Source organism: Perca flavescens, chromosome 3, assembly GCF_004354835.1.
Source record: "Perca flavescens isolate YP-PL-M2 chromosome 3, PFLA_1.0, whole genome shotgun sequence".
NCBI classification, from domain to species: Eukaryota; Metazoa; Chordata; class Actinopteri; order Perciformes; family Percidae; genus Perca; species Perca flavescens.
Window position 1 is genome coordinate 18,551,103 of NC_041333.1, and position 17,168 is coordinate 18,568,270.

At 40.4% G+C, this 17,168-nt stretch overlaps 1 protein-coding gene across 1 annotated transcript; it reads left to right on the plus strand.

Annotated features, from left to right (window-relative positions):
* The first annotated feature begins 2,104 nt into the window (after positions 1 to 2,104).
* Positions 2,105 to 15,564, plus strand: foxn1 (forkhead box N1). The gene is made up of 8 exons (XM_028574553.1): positions 2,105 to 2,136; positions 4,739 to 5,032; positions 5,339 to 5,434; positions 7,113 to 7,243; positions 7,402 to 7,498; positions 10,384 to 10,591; positions 10,814 to 11,266; positions 15,015 to 15,564. The coding sequence occupies exons 1-8, from the start codon at positions 2,122 to 2,124 to the stop codon at positions 15,341 to 15,343; spliced, it is 1,623 nt and encodes a 540-aa protein (XP_028430354.1). The 5' UTR covers positions 2,105 to 2,121; the 3' UTR covers positions 15,344 to 15,564.
* The last annotated feature ends 1,604 nt before the right edge of the window (positions 15,565 to 17,168 follow it).

The window sequence follows — 17,168 nt, forward strand, 5'->3', positions numbered from 1 at the left end:
AAACTGGGGCTAAATCTGCACATGTTAAACCTATGCACGCACGCACGCACGCACGCACGCACGCACGCACACACCACTGCTGAAGTTTCTACTTCTCTTTCTATAAGTGCATCCGTTCTGGCTGGTGGCAGCGTGTCTGTCAAGCTGATGAGAGGATTTAGTGCCACAGTTGTTAAAAGGCAATCTCTCAACTTTCACCTTGACACTTTAGCCTTCTTTGATGTAGAGAGAAAGAAGCCCCGATTGCTACTTCTCTCTCTCTGACACACACACACACACACACACACACACACACACACACACACACACACACACACACACACACACACACACACACACATAGCTCTCTGCCTCAGCATTATTTGGCTTTACGTGACCTAACAGCCATGGTTTGTTGGCAGTTTTAATGAGCTTGGTTTATGTTGGGGGTTGAGGTTACCTTTACTGGAACCTGGGCCACGTGTCTGTCACCTCCGCTGGGATCAGATAACACTTCTTTACACTTAGCCGGATAAACCTACCCCATGTACATCCATATATGTCAAGCTTTGGTGTTTTAATAAACTGACACTGAAAATGAACTCTTCTAACGCCTGCACTCATACTGTCAGAGGACACAGTATAGTGTATCTCGCAGATTTACAGTAGAGTAATGACTCAGTAGATATGATCTCAAAGGATCAGTGACAAGAAGTGTTTTGTCAAAACACTTGACATAAGCTTCCTGTCAGAAAAACAAACAGCTCGCTTTTTTTGCCACTTGCATGTTCCTCTCCTACCCAAAATTCAAAGGCATAGTCGGATGTTTTGGGAAATACGCCTAATTGCTTTCTTACTAAGCGTTAGATGAAGCGATTACATTTTTTTTTGGATTCCTAAACGACTTGTGCAAAACTCTAACTACAGTCTGCATTAGCAACAGTTCACATCACCTGCAAAACTAATTTTTAAGCAACACAACTCTTCACACACGTCTCAGAACAGGCTCAGTGCAGCGAAACACTTTGAACAATCCTTGTCAAGACAACACACACCGTCACTCAGAAGACACTGAGAGTAAATACACTAGCATCAAACACCAATACAATTTGAAACTTTTCAATAATTTGACTTAAAACTAATTTTCTTTAAAGAAAAGTGACATTCTTTCACATTAATCTTTTTAATTTTATAACATACCTGTGTTTTTATTTGGTAGCACTTTACTTGAAGGTAGCGACATAATCGTGACATGACACTGTCATAACTATGACATGACACTGTCATGAATGTGTCAGAAATGTTATAAACAAGTCATAAACATTTAGGACTTCTGTCATTAAGTGTCATTCGGTTTTTGTCATGACAAGTTGACATTGTTTGGGATGTCTTTTGTAATGACAACTTGACATTAAACAGGATGACATTATGTCAAGTTGTCATGACAAAGACATCCCCTGGTTATGTCATCCTGGTTAATGTCAAGTTGTCATTACAAAGACATCCCAAACAAATTTAATGTCAACTTGTCATGACCAAGACAACTTCTGGTTATGTCACTTTGATTAATGTCAAGTTGTCATAATCAAGACAACCCAAACAATGTCAACTTGTCATGACAAAAAACAAATGACACTTAATGACAGAAGTCCTAAACGTTTATGACTTGTTTATAACGTTTATGACACGTTCATGACAGTGTCATGTCACGATTATGTCGATACCTTCAATTAAAGTGTTACCATTTATTTTGTCTGTAGTAATTTACGTAATATTGTAAGAAATAAAAATAATCAATAAGTTAGATCTAACTGACTGAACAATCACATTTTCCCAACATTAAAAAAAACTATTTCTTTAAGAGCATAATATTTGTGTGAACAAAGTGTGCAAATGACAATTCTAATAACTGAAACAGGTCATCTACAGTATCGCAAATTATGCAGATCCCCCAGAAAATGTAACTGACTAAAGATAGATGACTCCCATCTCAAATTAAGTTTTCCATCTCTTCACAGGAGCAGATTTTTGTGCAGAATGTCAGACTCCCCTACATTTTCCCACACCAGGGCAAAGTCTCAAACATCAACCCCTCAGGCCAGCCTACACACCTGTGAGCCCAGTGGGACCTCCTGCCAGCAGATGGCAGAATCACAGGTACTGATGAGCCACCTCAGGCCTTCCTGTTTTAACCCAAAACAGTTTATTCTGTGTAACACTGGAAATATAAAATGTGACCCTGCTTGTACAGTACATGTACAAATGGCCTTTGCTTTCCATGGGGTTTCCAAGGACTATTGTTTTCAAAGCAAATTATTTACACCTTAAAAGTTAAAAATTAACATGTTATCTTGTTTGTGTAACCTGTACAAACAATATCTTATAGGGGGTTATGTGCCACACTATTTCTTGGCCGGGTGCAGTGACTTGTGCTGTGAGGCCAGGGTAGCCCTTTCCCATTGTTTCCAGTCTTCATGCTAAGCTAAACTAACCAGCTGCTGGCTGTTGCGTCTAATTCTCAGCAATAAAGTTAAAACGCATATTTCCCAAAATGTTGAACTACTCCTTTAACCTGTCAGACAGTTCCAGAAAGTTAAGAAATAAAGGAACTCAATACGTAATTAAAGCTGCGAGCAGCGATGGACGGGCCCTCGCGCCTCTGTGCGCGTCGGGGTTACCGGCGGACGCCGCTCCTTGCGACCGTGCATTTGCGCGGCACTCAGACGCCGCGAATCGTCAACAATGAAAAGGGAACTCCCCGCCGAGTTCAACGATAGCTCACACAAGACTCTACGTCATACGGTTCATTAGCTGTGAAAGGGGGCGTGGCTAAAGCATAGGGGGCGGGTCCAACCATCACCAATTAAAAATGAAGCATCTACTGAGATGAATGATACCTCACACAAGACTCTACCTTAAATGGGTCAGCATGTATGAAAGGGGGCGTGGCTTAAACATAGGGGGCGGGCCAAACCATCACCGATGAAGAAGGAAGTCTCTGCTGAGTTCAATGAAACCTCACACAAGGATATACCTTAAACGGTTCAAATGTTATGAAAGCGGGCGTGGCTTATGCCTAGGGGGCGGGGCAAACCATCACCAATGAAGAAGGAAGTCTCTGCTGAGTTCAATGATACCTCACACAAGGGTATACCTTAAACGGTTCAAATGTTATGAAAGGGGGCGTGGCTTATGCATAGGGGGCGGGCCAAACCATCACCGATAAAGAAGGAAGTCTCTGCTGAGTTCAATGACACCTCACACAAGGCTCTACCTTAAACGGTTCAAATGTTATTAAAGTGGGCGTGGCTAAAGCTTAGGCCTGAGTAAGTGGGCGTGGCCATATTATAGGGGGCGGCTCAGTATCACACGTAGACCACACATTCTGAGTTTCATGCAAATCGGATGATGTTTGTCATATAAGGCGCATTTCCTCTTGCAAGCGGGGGGCGCTATGACCAAAAGTCAATTTTGGCCAGTAGGTGTCCTCAGGCCTGGAGCCTTGTCAATCGTGAGAAATGTCGGGCAGATACGACAACGTACACTCAAGTTACAACAACTTCTTTGTTCATCGCTAAACACTCAAAATGGCCGCCACGCCACGCCCACACCGTCTGACAAAAAGTTTTTCTTTTAATAACTTTTCATCGTTAAGGTGTTGGGATGGTACAGACCAAGTTTGAAGTCCATCGGATGAAATCTCTAGGAGGAGTTTGTTAAAGTATAGCACCTTGACTTTTAGGCCTACTTCCTGTTGCCACTAGAAGGCGCTATGACTTTAAGTAAATATCGGCCTTCATTTGTCCTCTGGGTTGGACTCTTATGAATCCTGAAAAGTTTCGAGTTAATCGGACAACGTACACTCGAGTTACACCCACTTCCTGTTTCGGCGGCGAAACGCACAAAATGGCCGCCCCGCCACGGCCACGCCCTATGACGAAAAGTTTTTCTTTTAACAACTTTTCATCTTTAACGTCTTAAGATGGCACAGACCGAGTTTGAAGTTGATTGGATGAAATCTCTAGGAGGAGTTTGTTAAAGTACGACATGTGGAAATGGCCAAAATCGCACTAATTTCGAACTTTGAAATCAAAATGGCGGACTTCCTGTTGGGTTTAGGGTATGGCTCTAATGACGTTTTTTGTACATCTTGACATGTTACATATGTGTACCAAGTTCCGTGAGTCTACGTTAAACGCACTGCAGGGGCTCAATTTTCTTAACTTTCTAGGGGGCGCTAGCGAGCCATGTTTGTGCGCCTATTCCCAAAACCCTTAAAATACGTAAATTTTCACCAGACTTGATGCGGCCGCCAAATTTGGTGAGTTTTTGAATATGTTAAGCCCCTCAAAAAGCCAATTCATTTGACGGGAAAATAATAGAAAGAAAGAAAGAAAGAAAGAAAGAAAGAATAATTCCTTCAGTTTCAATAGGGCCTTCGCTGCTGTTGGCGCTCGGGCCCTAATTATGTAAACATGTTTGTTCAGGTTAAAAGGCCGTTCTGGTTCATGTTGTTAATTTATACTATGAGAGAGGAAGTTTTCTAGCAATGGCCTCAGGCGATTCCCAGTAAGCAACTTGGCAGCTTCTTAGTCCAGAAATGGGATTGGATACATGATTGAAACATTGAACCCAGCCCTGATGGGTTTATCAACAGTTAGTATAGATTTATTGTGATTTGGATGTTTAATGATCTGTATCCACTGTGATGTTGATCACACCACAGACTAAAGTTGGCAGGGCTGTCTGCTTCACCCAGAAAGAAAGCAACACCTTCAGCTTGAGGACCGCGGCTTTGAACAGGAGGCACAGCGCTGATGGGACCATCGGTTTAGGGTCAGGATCAGCACCGGGACGAGGCCCCGTTGACTCTGACCGTTTCCACCCATACCGTCGACAGTTCATCGATGGAGCAGTGACAGCTGTGGGATGCCTCCAACAGTGCTCGTCTTCCTTCAGCTGTCTGCAGGAGGTGTGCAGCTCTGACGCTCTTTCGCACAGGTCAAGCAGCGAGGCAGCAACATCCTGGGACCAGTACAACGGCAGTGTTCAGGTTTCTAGATTTATACGGCTATAATCAATGTTTTTTATAGTAACAATGTATCATGTGACAATGTGAAATGGACCTACAGAGAATTATCACCTGAATCTGCAGCTGAACTTGTTTCCGCTGCCCCCAAGGGAGCAAAAAAATCTGTTATTGCTGGTTTAAAGGTGTCAAATTACGCCTTAACATCAATTTTAGACACTCTGACATCACTCCATTAGTGCATGTATAGGTTCTAGGCATGTTTATGTTTATTATTACAAATGAATACAGTTTAGATCGCTTTTCCAAACAACTTCCTCATTTTTGCAGAGTTCCTACCCAAAACTAGCAACTCTACCAGCAGAGCCCTCCTGCTTCATGTCTCAAAGCTATCCATCCTACAGCTCATCGAGCCCTCTACAACGGGTGAGTGAGTGAGCTATCAAGGAATTTGATGTTAACATTGATACAGTTTAAATTTAGGATAAACGATTATTTGAGTACTAAATACACATGTGCTGCTATTGAGCAATGCTGGTGATTATGTGGAGATGATGTTAATTTGCCAACTGTTTTCTTTTTCTGTTTTCTGTTGTCTGTTTTTGTTGTATATTTTATATATGGAACTTTTGTACTGCTGTCTTGGCCAGGACTCCCTTGAAAAAGAGATTCTGAATCTCAATGGGATTTCTCCTGGTTAAATAAAGGTTACAGTTTTTTTGGATTGCTAAACGACAGTGGGCACAACTGGAGTCACATGTGCAAAACTCTAACTACAGTCTGCACAGCAGCAGTTCATGTGGACCAAACTCTAGTTAGTTTTTCATTGCTTGAACACAGTTTTCAAAACTCTACACACTTATCCCATGACTTTAACCACAATGTGCAAAACACTGTAGATTTACAGCACTTTGTTCAAATGCTAACACACTGCTGTCAAAACTGTTAACCACACATTCAAAACAGAAATAGATTTCAGTCTGGTGCCTATCAAACACTGCTGATTGCAATTTTAGCTTAAAGCCTAAGCAAGTGTCTTGTTTTAGACTAGTTAGTGAACATATACGGTATTTATATAGAGAACGCTCAGAAAGCCTTTTTTTGTATACAAACACCAAATAAGAATGAAACAATTCTACACTGTACTGTTTGAGAGAAACAGGTAAAAGAGCAAAGATACCAATATGTCCAGGTAAGATGTCTGAGGTTATGTACACAGCTATAAAAAAAGTGAAAAACACTATATCTTTACAATAGTAAAACTGTGTTCTTACTGTTTTTCATAAAGTAATGGAGGTGAAAGCAATAGAAACACCACATTCATTTGTATTTAGAGATGATGCAGACATCCAATGTGATGAAGAAAACTTGCCACATGATGCTGGAGCGAGGCAGGATTAGTCACACTATTCTTTGGTACTGTTGCGTATGTACCTTTTAGTTTTTTTCCCCCAGTAATTCCATAAATTACTAGAGACAAAATACTTTAAACTGAAAAACTGCAGATTTTCATTCCTTCTTGTTTACCTAATGTAAAAATTGGTATGCTATACAATCTATATTTTTTCCTTAAATAAACTGTTGAGTAGTGTCAAGTCACTCAAATTGTTCAAACTGTAAAGATGAAAAAGTTGTAATTTTTGTATTGGTGTTTGATGCTAGTGTTTTTACCCTCAGTGTGTTCTGAGTGACAGTGTGTGTTATCTCAGTGAGGCCTGTGCATAGTGTTTGGCTGCACTGAGCCTGTTTTGCAGGTGATGTGAACTGTTTAGCTCAGGTGACTGTTGGTAGTGCAGACTGTAGTTTGAGTTTTGCAAATGTGACTCCAGTTGTGCCCACTGTCGTTTAGCAATCAGAAAAAACTGTAAAAAAAAAAATGTATGTGATGATTCAAAACATGAGTGAGAAATATTTAGGTTTGAGGGTACCACAATAATCTATACGAGCCAAGATAATGCCACCCAATTTGTTTCAAAAGCAGCAGGCAATACATATGACTCAGCCAAAGCAGATAAACTAAAAGGTCATAAAGTGTGTGTGTGTGTGTGTGTGTGTGTGTGTGTGTGTGTGTGTGTGTGTGCGTGCGTGCGTGTGTCTTCTACAGGTCTCATCTAGACTGTATCCTAATAATGATCAGTCCAACAGCTCAAAATATTGTCTCCAAAGTCTCTCCAATCAATCACACCAGGAGAGCACCACACAGTCCCACTTCCCCAAGCCCATTTACTCATACAGGTAACATTGCATCACATTTCAACATGTATTTGCCAACATCAGTATTTCTGTCTACCTTTACATAGTTATATATGTAAAGCAACAATGTGTAGAATTCCACATGTAACATAACACATACATAAAATGCTAATGAAAAAATGTTTCCTTCATGACGGCAGCATCTTGATCTTCTTGGCTCTGAAGAACAGTAAAACAGGAAGCCTGCCAGTCAGTGAGATCTACAGCTTCATGACTGAACACTTTCCCTATTTCAAGGTACCAGGATAAATGTTTTCTCTATTAAATGCTGATTTTAACCAACTGAAAAAAAACTCAGGCTCATCAGAAGCACAAGCAGAACTGAAAAACAAAATGTCGCTGTGAAGTTCAACACTTTAACAACCCATACAGATATTCTACTCCAGCAGTCTCTATAGATCAATCGATAGTCTTTCAGTAGTAGATCAGTAGCTTAAGTATTCAGGTTCAGGTTTGTGTTTTGTTGTGCACGTCCCTTCAGATGGTTAAAGCCTGATTCAATGGCAGAAAATACAGCAGAAAAAGTTGCTATTCCATCATTGGCATGAAGTGTATTAACACCCTACTTTATTCTGCACATTCTATAACTTGTACTTAAGTTATAGCTGAACTATCTATATGCATGATGATCTGAATGAACTCTACCCCACTTTCGGAGGACACCTCTCTGGAAACATCTGGAAAGTGTTATCAGTGGGGCCCCAAGATAGAGAGGTCATTGTTGAAAAGAAGGCCAGTTGGCTTGTAGCCATTGGTCAATTATTGATCCCGCCCCAATTTATGAAGTATAGATATGCGGTTTCACACAAAGAACTTTAGAGGACCATTCAGAGAATTGAGAAGCGGTCCAACTGCCTACACTGCAAAGCAAAAGGGGAGATGGACTTAAAAAAGAGTATGACAATAAAGGCAATAAAACGTGCATCAATATCAGCAAAGTGTTTCAGAGATGGAGAAAAATGTTGCTGCGGCTCTAGCTAGCTGGATCCTTGAATCCCAGTATGTCATCGCAAAGGGCTTTAAAAAGAAATCAGACGGTAATTATCATAGAATTGCTGCTATATAAAGGCATTCGGGATCACAATCATGATCAGGATGATTGAAAGAGATGACAGGTACTTGTACAGGTTACTGAGTGTGTGCATATGCCCATGCTTGTCTGGTGGGAGGGGCTCTGGACAGACAGGGGAGAGCTGCAGGAGGAGGGCTATATTTTCAAATTCTGTTTTTTTTGTTGTTGCCTTTTCCAGAAATCTGCCACCCCAGCTTATTTACTCCCTAATGATTAATGACACACTGCAAAAATCAATGTGCAAAATCTACACCTGCAGCTCAGTGGCCCTGGACCAGCTGGGTGGTAACCTGTTGAGGCACGAGGCTGGCATGGGCAGTTTAATGAGGAGATTGTGTGTGTGTGTGTGTGTGTGTGTGTGTGTGTGTGTATGTGTGTGTGTGTGTGTGTGTGTGTGTTTGTGTGTGTGTGTGTGTGTGTGTGTGTGTGTGTGTGTGTCTAATAAGTAAAACCGAAGAGATATCATAATTATATGTACTTGATAAATTATTTAATATTAATAAAATCAGGCAGCTACAGGGTTGGACCTCTGTTTGAACCCTGGTTCGTCACAAATACTGTACATTCTTCAAAGGCTTGCAGGTATCTACAAATCAAATAAGTTCAGACTCACCTCTGGAAAGAGCTCAAAGACTTGCTGCCATTTATATTCAAGAAGGTACCTTATAGATGGCTGCTTTCCAAACAGCTGCCTGTAACATTAAACACAGGCTGCAGGGCCAGAATACACATGAGGCAGATGATAAGTGATACTCCACGGAAAGTCAAAGTATTTTTACAAAAGCTGTCATAAAGTATGTTTGAGTTCATGGAAGTACAATAATTTTTAGCCACATTAGTGGTGGGGCACCAGGGATCCTAATGTCAGTTGTTGTGTATATTTTCACTGTATATATTTATTTGAACAATCAATCAATCAACCAGGATTAAGCAGTTGCAGCCTTACTCTGTTGCTTTGCCTTGAACAACCCTGGCCTCAGTGAGAGGGCGAGGCAGAATGACAGAGAGATAGAGGATAGAGGAAAGCTCTCTCTGTCAAAGAGTTCTTGAATGTGGGAACAGATTCCAGGGCGCACTTCAGTAAAAGTCTCATTGTCTTTTGGGAAATAATTGCACCTAAAACTCAGAAATACATCATAACATGGTGACAGTTATTGTATTTTTATTTGAAGCGCGTTTCAAAAAGCATTTCATTGTACGATGTAAAAATATGTTGAGCATGTGACAAAATAAACTTCAAACTCTCTATTTGATGGATTACCATGAGATTTTGTACAAACTTTCATGTCCCCCCTAGGATGAATTGTAATAACTTTAGTGGTCCCTTAACATTTCATTAAGCGTCATCAACAGGTCAAACTGTGTATTTGTTCAATTCTTTGGTTTATGACTACATACCTGCAAAACTCATGAAATTTCTATTAGCCTCAGCTGTACTTGCAGCTATATGCTAATTAACAAATATCTGCTAACTAAGATGGTGAATTTGGTAGATACATAACTGCTTAACATCAGCATGTAAGCATGCTGATGTTAGCATTTAGCTCAAGGCACTGCTGTGCTTAAGGACAGACTCATAGAACTGCTGGTGTGGCTGTAGACTCTTGTTGAATTATCTTTTGCTATTTTGCACTTTCCAAAGGAACTAAACACAGTGCGTAGAGCTGAAAATGTGTTGATTCAGTCGATTGACATAAAATAACTTGCCAACTATTTTTAATTTCAATGAGTTGTTTCAGTCATTTTTCAGCATTCACTGGTTCCAGCTTGTAAAGATTTGCTGCTTGTCTTTGGCTTATGTAACAGAATGTCATATAGCATTGGTCGGACAAAACAAGCTATCTGAAGACGTCACCGGAAGATAATATTTTACAATTTTATATAGAAAATGATATGACATATTCTGGTAGCGCAGTGGATAGGATGTTGCAGCCCTAATAAAGTGTGCTCAGTACTTATCTTCCTGTACCACTCTGAGAGAGAACAGAACAGCTGCTTTAAACATTTTATTTCCCATCTTCTGCATTTATCTACCACTCTCTGTTGTCAGTCAGCTCCTGATGGATGGAAGAACTCTGTGCGTCACAACCTCTCCCTGAACAAGTGCTTTGAGAAGGTGGAGAACAAAAATGGGAACTCGTCCCGTAAAGGCTGTCTTTGGGCTCTTAATCCAGCCAAGGTGGAGAAAATGCAGGAGGAGCTGCACAAGTGGCGTCGCAAGGACCCTGTCACTGTTCGCAGGAGCATGGCGAAGCCAGGTGGGTCCCCTAAATGAGAGGAAATCAAGTGGGAAATAATGTTTTTTTTTTTTTTTTACAGAAGATAGAGTTTTACAATGGATTCATTACAGTAAGAGATTAAAAGGTCAAAGATGTACAGTACAGACATTTGCCATTTCTTGCTGATCTGACCTGTACTTTTTAATTTTATTAGGCTATATATTTGATTAAAACTTTATTTGATGCACACTTTTTCTACAGAAGACCTTGATCGGCTTCTGGGAGAGAGACCGGACAAGTTCAAGTCTGTGCCACTTTACACCAACCCAGCTTTGTTATCCAGAGTGGCCCCTATCTACGGCACCACCTCGTCATCTTGCACCCTAGCCCAGCTCCGACCACCCTACCTACCCGTTCAGCGTCCACAGTATGCCCAAGTTCAACCGCAGCAGTCCCGTTTCCTTCCCCCTGCCACTGCTCACCCCAGCAACTCCTTTGCCCTGTACTCACCATGTGGACAGCTGCCTACAGCTGGCGTCCCATCAGCCACTGGAAGCTTGCACTCCCCCGTGACTAGTAAGATGCCACCTGTTTACGGTGCCACCCTACAGGCTGAGTTTAGCTCCAGGAACATGCAGGACTTGCTGTTGGAGGGAGATGCCAGTTATGACATTGACACGCTCAACCCCAGTCTGACTGACCTGCAGCTGCAAGGTATGAGAATCAGGCATGTTTTAGTTTTTTTGTTTGTTTTTTACTGTGCAAAGAAAGAAAGTTCTGAATCAATTACACGTGTACACACACACACACACACACACACACACACACACACACACACACACACACACACACACACACACACACACACACACACACACACACACACACTGTTATGCTAACTAGCTATTTTCAGCTCATAGCATGCTAGCAATTGCTTTCCTCATTTTGTAATTGGGATGTCAAAATGTGGCATCATATTGTTTGGGTACAAAGTCTGCATTTGTCAATTAAAAAAAATCCTGTCTGTATTAAACCTTTGTGCTGCTATCAGGCCTCAGCAGACATTTTCATGTCAAAGAAGCAAAAGCACAGGTGCAATGAATTACATTAACAATGGCTCTGTGACATGGTGCTTTATTTTTCGTCATTCTCTGCTACACCTTTTTCACAGCAGACATTTTGACTTGTCAAAGCAGGAAAGGCACGTGTAAGGCACATAGTATGGCAAACCCTTTGAGCATTTATTCCATATCCTTGATTTTAAAAGCCAGGTTCCTCAACTAGTAAAAGCCAAAATTACAACTTTGATTGTTTCTGGATGTTACTAGTTAACTAGTGCGGTCCAAAATGTCTACTTGTTAACTAGTAAAGGCCAAAGTGCGCACTAGTTAACTAGTAAGACAGTGCTAATGAGGAGGAGGGGAGAGGGGGATTTGAGGCTTCCTGTTGGGTCTCCACTTCAAAATAAAAGATACAAACCAATCAGGACTCAGGATTTTGTTGTATCCCGCCTACTTCATTTGCATGCTGCACACTAGTTAACATGTTGGCCCGAGGAACTGCAACTAGTGAACTAGTGACTGCAGGTTGCCGCTTACATGTTAACTAGTCAAGGTGAAAACATTCACTAGTTAACTAGTTGATGCCTGTTTGGACCTTACTAGTTAATTAGTGTGGTGGTGCAACTGTCATACATGTTAACTGGTGCCATTTCATCACATCACCAGTTGAATTAGTGGAGCGTACATGTTAACTAGTATTCAGTTTTGTTGAAGTAGTACAATGGGAACATCAACTATTGTGCCAAAAATATATACTAGTGCAACAAAAATATATACTAGTGCGACAAAAAGCCCAACATGTTGAACAAATGTCTCACTAGTGGTGCCCAGATGCTTACTAGTGCTGGGTGAGGCTCAACTAGTTAAAGGAACACGCCGACTTATTGGGAATTTAACTTATTCACCGTAACCCCCAGAGTAAGACAAGTCAATACATACCCTTCTCATCTCCGTGCGTGCTGTAACGCTGTCTGACGATTCCAGCATTAGCTTAGCCCAGCACAGATCCTGCAGGTAACTGGTTCCAACTAGCCTACTGCTCCCAATTGTGACAAAAGTGACAAAATAATGCCAACATGTTCCTATTTACATGTTGTGATTTGTAGACTCACAGCGTGTACAAAAAACAACGTAACATGAGACACAGCCATCTTCTAACAGTAAACAAGCTGGGAACTATATTCTCAGACAGGCTTGCTGCGAGCATATCACTCCACCCAAGTACTATATTCTTCCGCCTGAGAATATAGTTCCCGGTTTGTTTACAGTTAGAAGACGGCTGTGTCTCATGTTACGTTGTTTTTTGTACACGCTGTGACTCTATAAATCACAACATGTAAATAGGAACATGTTGGCGTTATTTTGTCACTTATTCGGAGCAGTAGGATTGCTGAAACCATTCACCTGCATGTTCTGTGCTGGTCTGATGTCGCTGGAGCCGTCAGACAGCCTTACAGCACACACGGAGATGAGAAGGGTATTTATCGACTTGTCTAACTCTGGGGGTTACGGTGAATAAGCTAAATTCCCAATAAGTCGGCGTGTTCCTTTAAAGGAAAGATCCAACATGTAAGAAAAATTGTTCAACATGTTCTGTCAAGGTCTTTACATGTTCAGGACAGAGTCCAACTAGTGAGACAAAGTGTCTTCCACTAGTTAACCAGCGAGGAAAACATCAGTGTCACTAGTTAACTAGTGAGTCATTTTGAACCTTACTAGTTAACTAGTAAGGTCAAATGTGTGTACCTTGTTAACCCTTACTAGTTAACTAGTGGATATTTGGCCCTCACTAGTTAACATGTAAACCGCAACATGCAGTCCACTAGTACTGCTTGTACTGCTAGCAGTATAGTTGACTGCATGCAAATGAAGCAGGCAGGACAAGGATTCTGATTGGCCAGTGTTTAAACTAGATAGCCAAGTCCGCCACCTCTGAATCCAACACCAGCAGACTGAATTGTGATAGTGTAGTGTGTAGAGGTTTTGCTGGCTGTTTGCACAACTTAAAAAAATTAAATAAAATAAATATATATATACACAGTATACAGTATATCTTGTCCGCGCATGTTAAATAAATTGTATTTTGTTTCTTAAATCTCTATTTTGTTACACACACACACACACACACACACACACACACACACACACACACAGTATGTGTGTCATATATATATATATATATATATATATATATATATATATATAAATATATATATATATATATATATATATATATATATATATATATATATATAATATAATATATATAAGCGTATTCATTTCAAAACAGCCAAACAAAAGCAGTTTGAGGTAAAAAGGTATTTGTGTCCTAATGCTATAATTCATAATCATGATTCATTAAATACAAAATATTGCATATATTTGTGTTTTACTGTGAAAAAATACATCAAGCTGAGGATTTTTAAACAGAAAATACAATGTTCTATGTTTTTTTCATTGTGGTTAATATAAAAAAGAATCACGTTTTCCTCTGGATAGTGTATTAAGGAGCGGGATTAACACAGAAAGCTCTTCAGGCTTTTGAGGGTTAAACTTGGCTACAGGGAGTTCTTACTGGAGAGCCAATAGAAAGCCTTAAAGCCCCTTGTCCCTGTCTCCTCATTAGCATTGTGTGCTACTAGTTAACTAGTAAACATTTTGGACCCAACTAGTTAACTAGTAAAGTCAAAATATATCTAGTGTCACTAGTAGGCTTTTTTGACATCACTTGTTAACTAGTAAATATTTTGAGGCTCACTAGTTAACTAGTAATATAAAAAAAGAGGCTTTAACGTGTTAACTAGTAAAATTTTTGCCTTAACTAGTTAACTAGTAAGCAATTTTGGCTCTCACTAGTTAACTAGTGCAGAGAGATGTAGCTCACTAGTAAACTAGTAACCGGAATTCATGTTTACTAGTTGACATGTCAGAGCTTTTGCAGCTCACTAGTTAACTAGTAGGGCTTTTAGTGTTACTAGTTTGGTCCACAGGACCACTAGTGCATCAAAGAGCTGACAAGTTTGGACTTTGGTGCTACTAGTATGCTGCCCGGCGTCACTAATAAGGCTTCTGCTGTAACTAGTTAGACAGATGTTCCACTAGTTGCTGAAAAAAAGTGACAAGTCAAAGATTTTGTTCAACTAATAAGACAAAATATCCAACTAGTACAAACAAGTGTTCAACTAGTACTGACAAAAAGCCAACTAGTGGTCGTGACAGTGTGACAGTGAGCCATCATGAACAGTACCAGGACCCAGAAACTGAAGCAACTAAATGGAAATTCAGCCATCATTATTTTTTTTCATTTTTCATTATTTACACCTGTGCTTTTCTTGCTGTGACATGTCCAAATGTCTGTTCTTTAATCATGGAGTTAAAGATATGTCTTCATTTTTGCTCAGGTAACTTGTGGGAGGAGTTACAGGAGGACAGCCTGCTGTCTGATCCACAATTTACCATAACAACCCCATCCACGACCTCTGCCCTGCAGGACCACAGCGTCCAGACCAGTGGCCTTCAGGCCAGTGGCCTTCAGGCCACGCCCCCTGTCGGTCAGACGTCAGAGGTGACTGCTGTCGTTCGACGAAAAGCTGAGTATGAGGACCAGAATGCAGACAGAAACTTTGAGCAGCATGGCTGTTTGAATGGACTGCATCCTGTGGCTTATTCGGGGATGGAGAGTCTAGCTGGTTATCTGACCTCCTGTACCAAATCCATCTCCTTAATGTAAATACCTGACTGTTTGGGCTCGTTCACACTCCCTGACCATTAATGTAATATATTAACCTGAATGGGGAATATTGTTGCAAGCAGCGTCATGCCACAGTATTTGCATGGTGGTTATTTTACCCATCAAATCCTCTGTTTACCATAGTGTGACAAACTGTGGTGGAAACAGTTATATCCTTTTTGGCTGTACTACACATGTCTTTCCCACCATTTATTTATTTGCAAGAGCTCCTGTTATAAAAAGTATAATATAAAACATATATAAGTTGTTCATTTTATTGATGCATTAATATATTTGTGCATTCTTGCCATTTCAGTTATTTTAGTCAGTTTATACCAGATGATGAATTGCTTTATTCAGTATCCAAGGGTTAGGTTCCTCCATATTAGAGAGTAAAAAATATAAACACACATTGTTGGTGGATGTCCTCTGCTTCAGCACCTTACATTAAACTGGCTGCAACCTGTAACACATGTACAGTTGCCTGGATTATCCTGCCGTCTTATGTAAACTGATTAAAATTCACTTAACTATGTTTTTTTCTATTTTGACTCAAGTGGATCTAAAATGAGCCTGTTACCTCACACACTGTTAATTAGTGCTTTTCAGTTCTGGCTGCTTTTCCAACTATTGAATGTGTTTATGGTTAAAAAAAAAAAGTCATAAACTCCACTGTGATACTGGCTCAGCATAAGAAAAGCTGTTAACACTGACGTCTAATAATGCTTGCCTGATGGATGATGATAGGTGGTGTCATGGCCACAATGCAGTAAGACTGTTGTCACAGAAGATGGCAGCAAAGATACTTTGTGACAAGTAGCTTGTTCAATCTTCTGATGTAACAGTCACATCTTTAACTTCCTGTTCCTATTTCAGTTGTTTTCTACATTATGTAGCCTGATAAACATGCGGAAAATACAATATAGACCATCTGCAAACTTTATTTACTGGCATTATTTTAGCACTTTGGGTTACTGAGTTTCAACAATCACTGTTTATGTAAAAGCATTGGCCTAAACTGATTAAAGAGTGTTGTATTTAAGTACATTTTTAACTAGGTAACTGGTAACTTTTTTGTGTGGAAAAACCTTACCCGACACACATTATTAATCCAAGCAAAGTATTTTTTCACCTTAAAACTTGTCTGGAAAGGTTCTTTTTATCAGTGCTCTTTAGGGTTGGGTACCAAAACCCGGTGCTAATACGGCACCGGTGCCTAAACGACTGGTATCTACCGGACTAAATTGCAACGTGGATTTCGGTGCCACTTAAATGCCTTCTGCGCTGCTCTCTGATGCTCTGAAACAGACGTTAGAGGCAACAGGAGCATTGCTTCACGTGACGATTGTTAACACTTAATTTGACAGCAGGTAACGTTAGCTTACCGTTGGCTAGCAGCTGGATTAAACACGGTTAAAATGCTGACAGCCAAATGGTGTAAAGGGTGTCTGTATTTCACTGTAGAGGATTCCAACAGCGGAACGTTAAGCAGTTTTGTCGTAAAAACAACAGACGTGGTGCATTCACCTTAAACTGGTAAGCCTCATGGTGCATTCAAAGTTATTGTAAAATACCTTATTCCCTATTACCCTATTTTTTTAAATATTGGTTCAGGCACCGTTTAGGCACCGTTTTAAAAGTATCGTTTTAGCACCGGTATCGGCAAAAAACCCAAAGGATACCCAACCCTAGTGCTCTTAAAGTGTTAGAGTATGGTTCATTTCCACACCTAAAAATCTGAAAATCAATAATACTGTAGAGAAGAAGATTTAGACTGTTGAATCAGGTAACATTGTCATTTTGGAATACATCTTTTCCATCTCAC

Excerpts from the sequence above, each read along its gene's own strand:
- foxn1 (XM_028574553.1), top strand. Across the intron at positions 5,033-5,338 it reads AGTACAACGGCAGTGTTCAG|AGTTCCTACCCAAAACTAGC; the intron begins GTTTCTAGATTT and ends TCATTTTTGCAG. Across the intron at positions 11,267-15,014 it reads GACTGACCTGCAGCTGCAAG|GTAACTTGTGGGAGGAGTTA; the intron begins GTATGAGAATCA and ends ATTTTTGCTCAG.